At 39.2% G+C, this 12,166-nt stretch overlaps 1 protein-coding gene across 3 annotated transcripts in view; it reads left to right on the plus strand.

The window, feature by feature from the left end:
• FTO (FTO alpha-ketoglutarate dependent dioxygenase) overlaps positions 1–12,166 on the plus strand; it is a 376,265-nt gene that overhangs the window by 144,463 nt on the left and 219,636 nt on the right. For all 3 annotated transcript variants that reach the window (XM_024747440.1, XM_024747442.1, XM_024747441.1), the window contains exon 5: positions 10,122–10,201. In XM_024747440.1, the coding sequence (XP_024603208.1) occupies positions 10,122–10,201 (80 nt within the window). The remainder of the gene's footprint in view (positions 1–10,121; positions 10,202–12,166) is intronic.

Consider the following 12,166-nt stretch of genomic DNA (forward strand, 5'->3'; position numbering starts at 1 on the left):
CATTCCGTAAAAGTTAATTTCAAAAAAAAAAAAAAAGAGAGAGAAAGGTGTGTACCCTGAGGTCATCTTCACCTCTGTACCTGTTTTTATGAAAGAGTTTTTAGTCCCCTGGAAAATTATATTGGGGAACGTTTAAAAAACTAACCAAAACTCTCATCACCCACACCGACTGCAGTGTTCTGTCATTTTTATTTGGGGAATGAATATCTCTTTTCTGAGGATCTCTTCATTGAACATTTCCCTTTGGATTTTTAAAAAATCATCATACTTACTGTTCTAGTTTTTATTGCTAGGTACAAAAGTAATAATATATGTCATCCAGTCAAAGATGCTATCAATTTTAAGATGTGTTCCAAATTCAGAGATGTTAAATATGAAGAAAAATTAGAATTGATGGTCATTGTAGAAAATTTACAAACTATAAGAAAGTATAAACTGGATAACAAAAGTACATCATAATATCACCACACAGAGATAACATCATTCATAACTGTTTGGTCTAATTCATTCTAGTGTTTTTTCCTATACTTGGGAATATATGTTTGTTTGTTTATTTTTTTAGAAAATTAATATCATGTTAGGTATAATGTTTTACATCTTGTTTTTTCCAGTAATTTTCTATCTTGAACATTTTTCCCTATTAAATATTCTTTGAAAATGTGATTTTTAAAAAATGGCTTAAATAGTAATCCCCTAGTTTTGTCATGCCATTCATTTCCAGTGCTTTGGTATCATATACATTGCCCTGTGAACATCTTTGTATATACATCTTTGTCTGCACCTGTAAGTATTTCTCTAGGAAAAGTTACCAGAAGTGGGATACCTTGGTGAGGATGAGAGTGTCGATATGTAAAGACTGTACATATTGTACTGTCAGACGGTTAATCAGAAAGATTGTTTTCAGTTTACCTTTCTACCTACAATGTATGAAACATGGTTATTAGTTACTTCTACTAGCCTATTTATCTCACCCTAGGCAACACTGGGCATTATGATTTAAAAATATTTTTGCCAGTTTAATGATGAAAATAACATGAGTGTGACTTATTACTATACCTACACATATTCATATCTCCTTGAATGGCTATAGGATTCTTGAGTAACAAGCTTTCCACCTTTAAACTCTGTAGATATTGTCCCCTTGACCTCTGATGTTTGATGTTAGGAAGATATCTGAGATCATCTTCAAATTGATTATATTGTGGCAAACTGTGTTTTTTTCCTTTGGACATTTGTAGTATTTTATATTTAATTTTTGAACAGAATATGTTTATATATTTGGTCAGTCATTTTGTAGTACAGACTCAGGCCTTTTCACAACTTTGGAAAATATTCTTCTGTTATTTCTTTGACTATTCTTTCATTTCTCTGTTTTCTGCTTTCTTCCCTAAGATTTCTGTTACATCTGTTTTGGCTTCCAGAATCTGCCCCTCGTGTCTTATGTATTCTGTCACTAGTTTTTGTTTTCCCTCTGAGTTCTGGGAGAATTTCTTGGTTCTCATTTACTTCGGTAATTTGATTTTTCTGCAGCACGCCTTCTGTTGTTCACTCCAGCTATCATCACTTTAAATGAAGCCATACGTATTAAAAACAAGTCAACTCCAAGCAACCTTTCCTGATCTCATGCTGTTCCATCCTCACAGCTGCTTGCCGCATTTTCACAGGTGCAGTGCCCTCTTGAATCAAGCGGCTTCTTGAAAGATTGAGAATTTTACAACATTTTTTTCTGTCCATTTGAGTAACACTTTTTCGGAAGAGTCAGTTTCTGTCAAACTGGTTCCTTTCCTTAGAACTGTAATACTTTTGCCTGAGTCTAGTGATTCTTCCTTGTCTGTTTTTCCTTATAGAAAAAGGACTAGCACCGGCTGATAGGCAAGTCGGTGTTAAGGTTGGTTCTGAAAAACTTAGTATAGGTTCCCGACCAAATCCTTCACTTGAAGGAGGAGGAAGAAAATGTATCTTTGCAGGGCCAGAAGAGAGAGTTGATGAACTGGAGTGTACTGAATGACTTGTTTCTGTCTTTGGGTGGTATAGATGCTCACAGTATGAGCAAACCCTGGCAGCTTTTGGACCATTCCTGGCATACCTGCTCGCTCCAGTTTCTTACCTCCACAATGCCTGGTTCTCTTCTCAAAGTGATGACTTGCACCAGCAACACGTCTGGGGGTCTATGGGTCCCGTGGGTGGTGTGCATTTAATACTGTCCTGCAGAGGCTACAGCCTCTGGGTGCCCTGTAGTCTCTCCTGCCCTTCTGCTCTGCACCTTCTGAGCTAGAGGGGGAGCATTGCTCTCAGGATCTGCTTGATATATTTATCAGGATGCTGCCCTTTTCTTTTTTTTTTTTTTTTTTTTTTTGGGTCCCCCTTTGTTCCTCCACTATGTCCCATGCCCAGCTCTGTTCTAACACTTAGCCAGTTTCGCCTCACTCATTTCATGGTAAAATCCTTACGGACAAGATCATGTCATTCAACTCTGCATCTCCAGAACTTAGTACAGTTTCTGCCATAAAGGGATGTCAGATAAAGAAATTAGGGCCAAATGAGTACTCTTGAATTGGGGTCCCCAAATGATACACAAGCAGCTGCTTTGGTCAGCATTACCCAGGAACGGTGCCCCTCAACCCTCCCCTGCGTGAGAATCCCGTGGGGCACTTTCTAGAATACAGTGCCTGGGCCTCAGCTCTAGAAATTCTATTTTTAAATTATTATTAATTTTTTGGCTGCGTTGGGTCTTCTTTGCTGCACGCGGGCTTTCTCTAGTTGAGGAGAGCGGGGGCTACTCTTCGTTGAGGTGCGTGGGCTTCTCATTGCGGTGGCTCCTCTTGTCGCGGAGCACGGGCTCTAGGTGCGTGGGCTTCAGTAGTTGTGGCTCACAGGCTCTAGAGCGCAGGCTCAGTAGTTGTGGCGCATGGGCTTAGTTGCTCTGTGGCATGTGGGATCTTCCCGGACCAGGGCTAGAGCCCATGTCCCCTGCATTGGCAGGTGGATTCCTATCCACTGCGCCACCGGGGAAACCCAACCCCAGAAATTCTGACGAAGCTAATCTGTTGTGGGTCCAGGGCGTCAGTATTTTTTTTTTTTTATTGAAATATAGTTGATTTACATTAGGGTGCTGCCCTTCTTTCATCTCATTCCACTTATACTGTATCCAGCACAATTCCTTGTAATTTCTGGTGTATTGAGAACCTTTCCCTAACGTTGAGCACTGAAGGAAGTCTTAAATTCTTTTACTACTTCATTGATCATCTCATTGGGAATCTAGGAATGGGGCAGGTAGAGGCCTGGGTCTCTACTGTCATCTTGCCAGGAAGCGTCCCCTCCCCCCTTTCGTTGGCTATTAAATTCTGAACGTTCTCAGTCATGGATGTCCCCACATCTAGGAAAAATAAGGTCATAAATATTAAGATTGAGGGATGAGAATGGACAGGTGAGTAAGAATGAAAAGCTTCGGTGATCGTGTGCACCTGGGAAGATTGGATTTCAGTATTGGGCTTATTTAGCTCAGGAGTGCCTTTAGGCAAGCTTCTGATTGTTACTTTAAGAAATTTGGGGATGCAGTAGCCTCTGGTGACACACTGGACAACAGAACTGGGGAAATAAGGGCTGGGTTAAACTTAGCGTGACCAACTGTCCCAGTTTGTCTGGTGTGAGAGTGGGGATCTCAGGATTCGGGCCTTCAGTGTTACAACCAGGAAAGGCCTGGGCATGAATTGATCACCCTAGCGTCAATTATGCCACTGCATCTGTGGTCTCTTATATATGAGATGAGATTTCATGCTACAGTGAACGTCCAGAGTTCTCCCTCACCCACTGATAGAGCACGCAGCATTTAGCCTGCAAAGAGTAAGAGCTTCTTTTCCATTTGTTTTGTTCAATAAATTCTACAAACTCTGATTCCAGTTGAGTAGAGAGTCAGTTTTTAGCTGTATTCTGAGATAGCTCTGGAAAACAGGCATTCTTTAGTGTTTTCTTTCTAAAAATTTTTAGCATTAGTCTTTAAAGCTGGGCATGTCTTTAGTGTATCCTTTAAGACGTGAGATACACAATCCATGAGGCTTGAGCCACTTTCATAGACTTAGAATTTTAGATAAATTAGAAGCTCTTCAGTGAAAATTACGGGGTTCTTTCTAAAAGTCATAAAGGATTAGAGACATTTGGGAGCAATCTCAAAAGAGTTGTTTGATTAGAGAGTTGCCAAGGATTTAAATAAAGGTGCAAGCCTTGGAGTATTACTTCTAATGTTGTGTTTGCCACTTGGCCTGCCTCAGATTAGTGGCCCCTCAGTGGAACAAAAGCACTTAACAGATCTGTTCATTAAGATGATTTGTTTTCCTCCTTATGATGTCTTTAGAGCCTACTGTTAATAGCCTGGGAGTGATAAGGCTTTTATTTGGGTAGGTGAGAATGGCATCTATGTATTTCTTTTGTTTGTTTGTTTGATCTCCTTTTTAAATTTTATTTTATTTTTGGCTGTGCCATGCAGCATGTGGGATCATAGTTCCCCAACCAGGGATCAAACCCACACCCCCTGCATTGGAAGCGTGGAGTCTTAACCGCTGGACCATCAGGGAAGTCCCCAGCATCTATGTATTTCTTAGAAATTGTTTCAACCCTTTATGAGCACCTGGGCCTGGGGAAACTCCTCCAACCCCTGCTTTTTGTTTTCGTTTTGTTTGTTTGTTTGGCTTTGAATCCCCCTTTAGATAAAATAGTTCAGATCTACCAGAAATTCTCAGGTGTGTCCTTAACCAGAATCCTCAGAGAGAGCAAACTGGGAAAGAGAATGGACATTCAGTCCTCTTCAGGCCATAAGCTACACTTCTGAACCCAAGTCAGCAGAGGTTGGATCTGTTTTGATCCTCTGTATTAGCTTTCCTTGTCTTTACATTTGCTTTTAATACTCCAAATGTATGACTGCTGTTTTTATCCTCACCTTTCATTGCATCTTGTGTTGTTTGTTCATACAGTGTCCGAATGTTTTGTGACTTACTCATCTTCAATCTGTTGTTCCTGTGAAAATACCAAAAGTCGCTCTTAATTTCACTCTTTCCGTCCCTTCACTTACCCATCCATTAGCAGGTCCTATTATTTTCCTCTAAAACATTCTGCATCTGATCGCTGCTCACCGTCTCCCCTGCTGTCACCAGGTTTTTGTGGGGACACATTTTCAGCTCATTTAGGTGAATATCAAGCAGTGCGGTTGCTGGGTCTGATGGTAAGAGCGTGTTTAATTTTGAAAGAAACTGCCAAACTGTCTTCCAAAGTGGCTGTACCATTTCGCATACACACCAGCAGTGAATGAGAGTTCCTGTCGCTCCACATCCTCACCAGCATTTGATGTTGTTGGTGTTCGGATTTTAGCCATCCTAATAGCTGTGTAGTGGGTATTTGTTTTAATTTACACTTCCATGAGAAAGGTAGTGGAGCATCTTTTCATGTGCTGATTACAATCTGTCTATCTTCGTTGTTCAGGTCTTTTGTCCATTTTTTAATGAGTTGTTTGTTTTCTTATTGTTGGGTTTTAAGAGTTCTTTGTATATTTTAGATAACAGTTCTTTATCGAACATGTTCTTTGCAAATATTTTGTACGAGTCCAAGGCTTGTCTTCTTAATCTCCTGACGGTGTCTCTCACAGAACAGTTTTTAATTTTTATGAAGTCTGGTTTATCAATTTTGTCTTTCATGGATTGTGCCTTCAGTGGCACCTAGAAAGTCACTGTCACCCTCAAGGTCATCTAGATTTCCTCTTAAGTGTTTTATATGTACACGTTTTACATTTAGGTCTATAATCCATTTTGAGTATTTTTTTGCATATAGATGTACAGTTGTTCCAGCACCGCTTTTGAAGAGACTATTGAAGTCTTCCCTTCACTTCAGTCTTCTGGAAGAGATTGTAAAGAGTTGGTATTATTTCTTACCTAAATGTTTGGTAGAATTCACCAGTGCATCTGTTTGGGCCCGGAGGTTTCTGTTTTGAAAGGCTATTATTTATTGATTCAGTTACCTTAGTAGCTACAGGCCTATTCAGTTTGTCTATTTCTATTTGTGTGAGCTTTGGCAGATTGTGTCTTTCAAGGAATTGGTCCATTTCATCTAGCTTATCAAATTTGTGAGCATAGAACTGTTCATGTTATTACTTTATTTTCCTTTTAACATCCATAGGTTCTATAGTGATATCCTCTTTTTGTGTGTTCTGTCCTTTTTGTTTTTTGCCTGCATAGAAGCTTATTGATTTTATTGATCTTTTCAAAGAATCAGCTTTATTTCAGTGATTTTCTCTATGGATTTTTTTTTGATTTTATTAATTTCTGCTTTTATTTTTATTATTTCTTTTATTCTGCTTACTTTAAATTTAACTTGCTCTACTTTTTCTTGTTTCCTAAGGTGGAAGCTTGTTGATTTTAGATCTTTCTTCTTTCTAACATGCATTTAATGCTACAGATTTTCCTCTTGGCACTGCTTTTACACATCACACAAATTTTGCTATTTTGTATTGTTATTTTCATTTGGTTAAAAGTATTTTAAAATTTCTCTTGTGATTTCTTCTTTGACCATGTGTTATTTAGAAGTGTGTTCTTTATTCTCTAAGTATTTTAGAATTTTCCAGCTATCTTTCTGTTACTGATGTCTAGTTTACTTTCTTTGTGGTCTGAGAGCAGACATTGTATGATTTCAATTTTTAAAAAATTTGTAAAGGTGCGATTCTTGTTCAAGAATGTAGTCTATTTTGATGAATGTTTCACATGACCTTGAGAAGATTGCATAATCTGCGGTTGTTGGATGAAGTCACCTACAGATGTCAATTAAGTTGATTGATGGTACTCTTGGGTTCCACTATGTCCTTACTAATTTTCTGCTGATGGATCTATTCACTTCTTTTAGGGGATGTTGAAGTCTCTAACTATAATAGTGGATATGTCTGTTTCTTCTTGCTGTTCTATTAGTTCTTGCCTCACATACTTTGTTGCTTTATTATAAGACAGATATACGTTAAGGATTGTTACCTCTTCTTGGAGAATTACCCCTTTATCATTACGTAATGCCCTGCTATGTCCCTGATAATTTTTCTTGCTTTTGCTCTGTCTGAAATTCATATAGGTATGCCAGCTTTGTTTTTGATTAGTGTTTCCATGGTATATCTTTTTCCATCCCTTTACTTTTAATCTATATGTGTCTTCATATTTAAAGTGAGTTTCTTATAGACAATATATAGTTGGGTCTTGTTTTTTTCATCTACTCTGACCATCTCTGCCTTTTAATTAGTATACATAGGCCATTGACATTTAAAGTGATTACTGATATAGTTAGGTTAATATCTATCTTATTTGTTAATGTTTTCTATTTGTTGCCCTTGTTCTTTGCTCTTGTTTTTCTCTTTGGTCATCATTAAAAAAATTTTTTTTTTTCTGTCATTCTCCCTCCTCTGAGACTCAAATTACATTTATGTTAAAATGCTTAATATTGTCTCATAGGGCATGGATGCTCTTTCAGTTTTTTATAGTGTTTTTCCTCTGTGTGCTTCATTTTGGGTTGTTTCTGTTCCTGTGTATTCTACTTCACTTATCTTTTCTTCTGCAGTGTCTAAAGTGCTGTTAATCTCTTCAATGTGATTTTTATTTCATTTACTATATTTTTCATCTTTAGAAGCTTCATATTATATATATATGAAAGATATATACATAAAAAAAGAAAGATATGTATTAATCTTGTGTATCATATATATCATATATCTTTTATTTCTCTCTGCTACTTTTTGGTTGAATGCTGGATATGGCAAATTTTATTTATTGGTGCCTGATTTTGTTTTTATTGGTTTTTTTTTTTTGAACCTATGGGTACTGAGAGCCATAGGTGATTTTTATTTTACTTTATTTATTTTATTTTTTAAAGTTTTTATTTATTTATGGCTGCATTGGGTCTTAGTTGCTGCACACGGACTTTAGTTGCGGTGAGCGGGGGTTACTCTTCGTTGCGGTGTGTGGGCTTCTCACTGCGGTGGCTTCTACTCTTTGTTGTGGAGCACGGGCTCTAGGCATGCGGGCTTCAGTAGTTGTGGCTCGTGGGCTCAGTAGTTGTGGCTCGTGGGCTCTAGAGCACAGCCTCAGTAGTTGTGGCACATGGGCTTAGTTGCTCTGCGGCATGTGGGATCTTCCCGGACCAGGGCTCATACCCGTGTCCCCTGCATTGGCAGGCGGATTCTCAACCACTGCACCACCAGGGAAGTCCCGCCTGATTTTGTTATATTCTTTTAAGTAGTGTTGGACTTTGCTCTAGTGAGTAATTAAATTATTTGGAATAAGTTAGATTCTTTTTTTCTTTGCGGTACATGGGCCTCTCACCACTGCAGCCTCTCCCGCCACGGAGCACAGGCTCCAGATGCGCAGGCCCAATGGCCATGGCCCACGGGCCCAGCCACTCTGCGGCATGTGGGATCCTCCCAGACCGGGGCACGAACCCATGTCCCCTGCATTGGCAGGCCGACTCTCAACCACTGCGCCACCAGGGAAGCCCTAAGTTAGATTCTTTTGAGGCTTGCTTTTAAGCTTTTAAGTGGATCTGGGGCAGCCTGTAATATAGTACTTATTTAACCCTACTATAAGATTATGCTTTTCTAAAGACTCTATTGTCTCAGGTAGTAGGAACCATTCTGGCTGCTGAGAACACAGCGTATTCCTGGCCCTATGTGAGGTCTGAATTTTGTCTAGTCTATAGCTTTCTGGAACTTATTTTCCTGCCTGTAGGAAGTTTTCATCCACACATGCACAGATGAATACGTAGCCAAAGACTTGAAGGAACCCTTCTGTAGATGTCCGCTTAGTCTCTCCCTGTGTGGGTTCTTCTGTTCCAGTATTCTGCCTTACAAATCCTTGCTGCCTTGGCCTTTCTAAACTGTAGTCTCTGTCTTCACAACTCAGCAAGAGAGAAAACTGAAAACTCTGAGTTCTGATATCCCCATCCCTACTCTGTGACTTTGAAACTGTGTCTAGCTAGTAAACTAAGGCTCACCTATTTTATTTCTCCTATCTTTGGGGTCACTGTTTTCCAGTGTCAGAAACCTTTGTTTCCTATTTTTGGTCTGTTTTATAATTTTTTAGGGTAAGAAGGTAAACCTTGTCATGGTTACTCCATAATGTCCATAAGCAGGAGTCCTGCAGTTGGCATTTTGCATTTCCTTTCTTCTGTTTAGAGGTAATTTTATAGGTTGTTTTTGCTGACATGTAGGGGGTGTGGTGGTCTTTGCTTCCTAGTTTAAGTCATTGTCTTTCTCAGTATCTTGCTAAGAAGCCTCTGTTGCTTACATAGGAAATCATGTGTTGCTGGGGACAGTTTGGTTCTCTTCTTTGTAACAGAGGACGCGATGTCCTAAGCAGAGGTGTTACAGATTTTGCCTCACATGTGGCATCATTTCTTAGAATACGCAACAACTTGGCCATTGGTTTTTCTCCCACTGCATGTGGTTTTAGGCATATTCTTCAGCTGATGAATTCACCACCTTCTCCATTCTTGGGTCGTGAATCTGTAGGCTTGAATTCTGTTCTGAGAGCCAAAGCTTTGCAACATGCTGAGTTGGTTGGTTTGCTGCCTGGAAAATTGTTAGGGCAAAATTGATACTTTGACTGGGGAAGGAAAGAGGCAGATTTTCAGATGAAAGATGTTCAACTCCAAATAATACAAAAAAAATTTGGCTTATTCTAAAGGCATGGGTAGAATTAGATGTATCATGAGAAAGGGAAAGAAGTTCAGCCCATAAATAGTGGTGAGTGGATATCATAAGACTACAAATAAGTAGGGTAACCCTATAGCCTGTTTGCTAAGGACAGTCCTGGTTTATGCCTGTTGTCCTGCAATAATTATTAATAACATCCCCTTTCACTATTGAAAGTATCATGGTTTTTGATGGTTTTATACCATATGACTATATATATATATATGTCATCCTACTTACAAAGAACGGTTTAAAGAATACATGGTAATTGTTAATTCTTTGGTTCTTGTCATTCTTCTTGAATGATGGATTTACTGTTTACTTTGTATTTGAGTGAAATAGTATTCAGTGACTGATAAGTGTGTGTTGGGTGTTGTGTTTTTCTTTTTTTTAATTTTTGGTATTTTTCCTGCAGATGATCTCAATGCCACCCACCAACACTGTGTTTTGGCTGGTTTACCACCTCGGTTTAGTTCCACCCACCGAGTGGCAGAGGTAAGTGTAAATAAAAATGTGACTCAAACTTAATTGGATGTGACAGAAGTGGTTGTATGAGCAATTTGTCACAGAACTTTGGAAGAATATTTGATGGGAAAATTGCTTCCATCTAACTAGACTTTAGCCTCTATTTACTTGCTTTTTTAGCTTTGAGTTGTGTTGGATCCAGTTTTAAAAAGCGTGTTCACAGCCTGGGATAAGTATATTTTGCTTCTTTGGGGTTATGTTTCTTGGAAAAGGTGCCAGCAAGAGGGCACCTTGGCAGGTGTTGCTGGTTAGAGATTTTTCTAAGGGGTTTGTATCTGTCAAGGTCAAGGGCAGGAGATGGCCAGAACAAAATAGTAGATATGTGTGCTTGTGCATGTGTTAGCTGTGACTGGGCTCAGATGGTTGAGAATTTATATTTCCCTTAACTTTTGGGTCAGGCTTCCGGGCATGTGAATGTAAATTAAGGAGAAAGTTACAGTGGTGCCAGGGAATTTCCAAACTCCCCAGTTGTGTTTCTAACCCAGACTTTATTGCTAAATTCTGCCAGCACTTGCAGTGGCTGATAGTCAGCTGATTAGACTAGCTCAGAATGGAAACTTAAGAGATGAGGGAAGCCTTTAGTAGTCACCCTGGAGTATTGTGTGTGCTCAGTTAAGAAGCGTTCCAGAGAGCAGGGGAATGATCATGAAAAGGATTACAAGTTGACCTCGTATCCAAGCTTGTCTTCTGTGCTTTGCTTTTATAGCTTGCCTTTTCATTGTACCACAAGGGGACCAGTGTGAGAAAGTTGGGCAGACGGGATACAATAAAGTGGCAGGGAAACACAAGCACAAGACCTTTCCAGTCCTGAGACTGTGTGAGTCTATAAGGCAGTGTCATGTCTTTTGGTATTTAGGTAGCTTTTCGAATGGACTGGTCATTTTGCTAGGTGGCAGAGAGGACACGAGTGTCTGTTTAAATCAAGATGCCAGCAAACCCATCAAGCATTCCTTCCCCCTTTTCTCCCTTTCTTCTCTCTTCTATTCAGTCATTCATCTAAATATTTGAGTGTCTGTTCTGTGCCCAGTAGCACTAGAGGCATGAGAGAGAGAGAGCCATCAACATGACAGGTATGGCCACTAGCTTTGCTGAACTTCCATTTTAGTTTGAGAGACAAATATTAAATAGATAAAAACACAAATAATTATCTTAGAGACCTAAAAAGGTAAGTTCTGTTAGGAAGGAGTGAGTGAAGGCAGGCAAAAAAGAGTGAGCAAGCATTTATAGAGCATCTAATACGCGCTTTGTATTGTACAAAAAAGACTTCATTTTTTATGTAATACAAGATGATATAGACCTCTGTCTTTCTAGCTAGAACTCTCCTGAGAATTCTTTTGAGTATGTGGCTACTTATGTGTATCTTTGCACCTTCCCTAATCCAATCTGCAGGAGTGGACAGGACAATTAGTGCTGTGCTCAGAGGGTTGGCACAAAATGATGAATAAGAAGTTTCACAAAGTGTATTTGATGAGGGTAACAATCATATTTAATTCATAGGGTTCTTGTGAGGATTAAGTGAGTGAATACGTGTAAGTCTTTTAGAACAGTGGCAGGTATAGAGTATGCTATTCTGTCTCCATTTATACACTAGAATGTATGTAATGAAGCAAGAGAACTTAAGTCATCAATGAGTCTTTAATTGGAAGTGTTGCTATTAACTGAAAGCTACTACTCAGAAGAAGGGAAGTGATTTTAGTTCTTTCATCCATTCTGCAAACTTTCGTTGAAATTCCCAGTGTTCAAGGTATTCTTTTAGACTCTTGTGCACGGGTAGAGTGCAGAATAGAGAGTAGCAAACAGCATAAGGCTTCACGAGTGACATGACATGTAAGACTTGAACACGTAGGGATTAGGGGATTTTAGGACATTTTAAGACATTTAAGAGTCCTCATCCCATTAGGTGGAAATCTTGTGATTGGAATGGGATGGGGATAC

The sequence above is a fragment of the Neophocaena asiaeorientalis genome, unplaced genomic scaffold (assembly GCF_003031525.2).
Source record: "Neophocaena asiaeorientalis asiaeorientalis breed wild unplaced genomic scaffold, Neophocaena_asiaeorientalis_V1.1 scaffold438, whole genome shotgun sequence".
Taxonomy (NCBI): domain Eukaryota; kingdom Metazoa; phylum Chordata; class Mammalia; order Artiodactyla; family Phocoenidae; genus Neophocaena; species Neophocaena asiaeorientalis.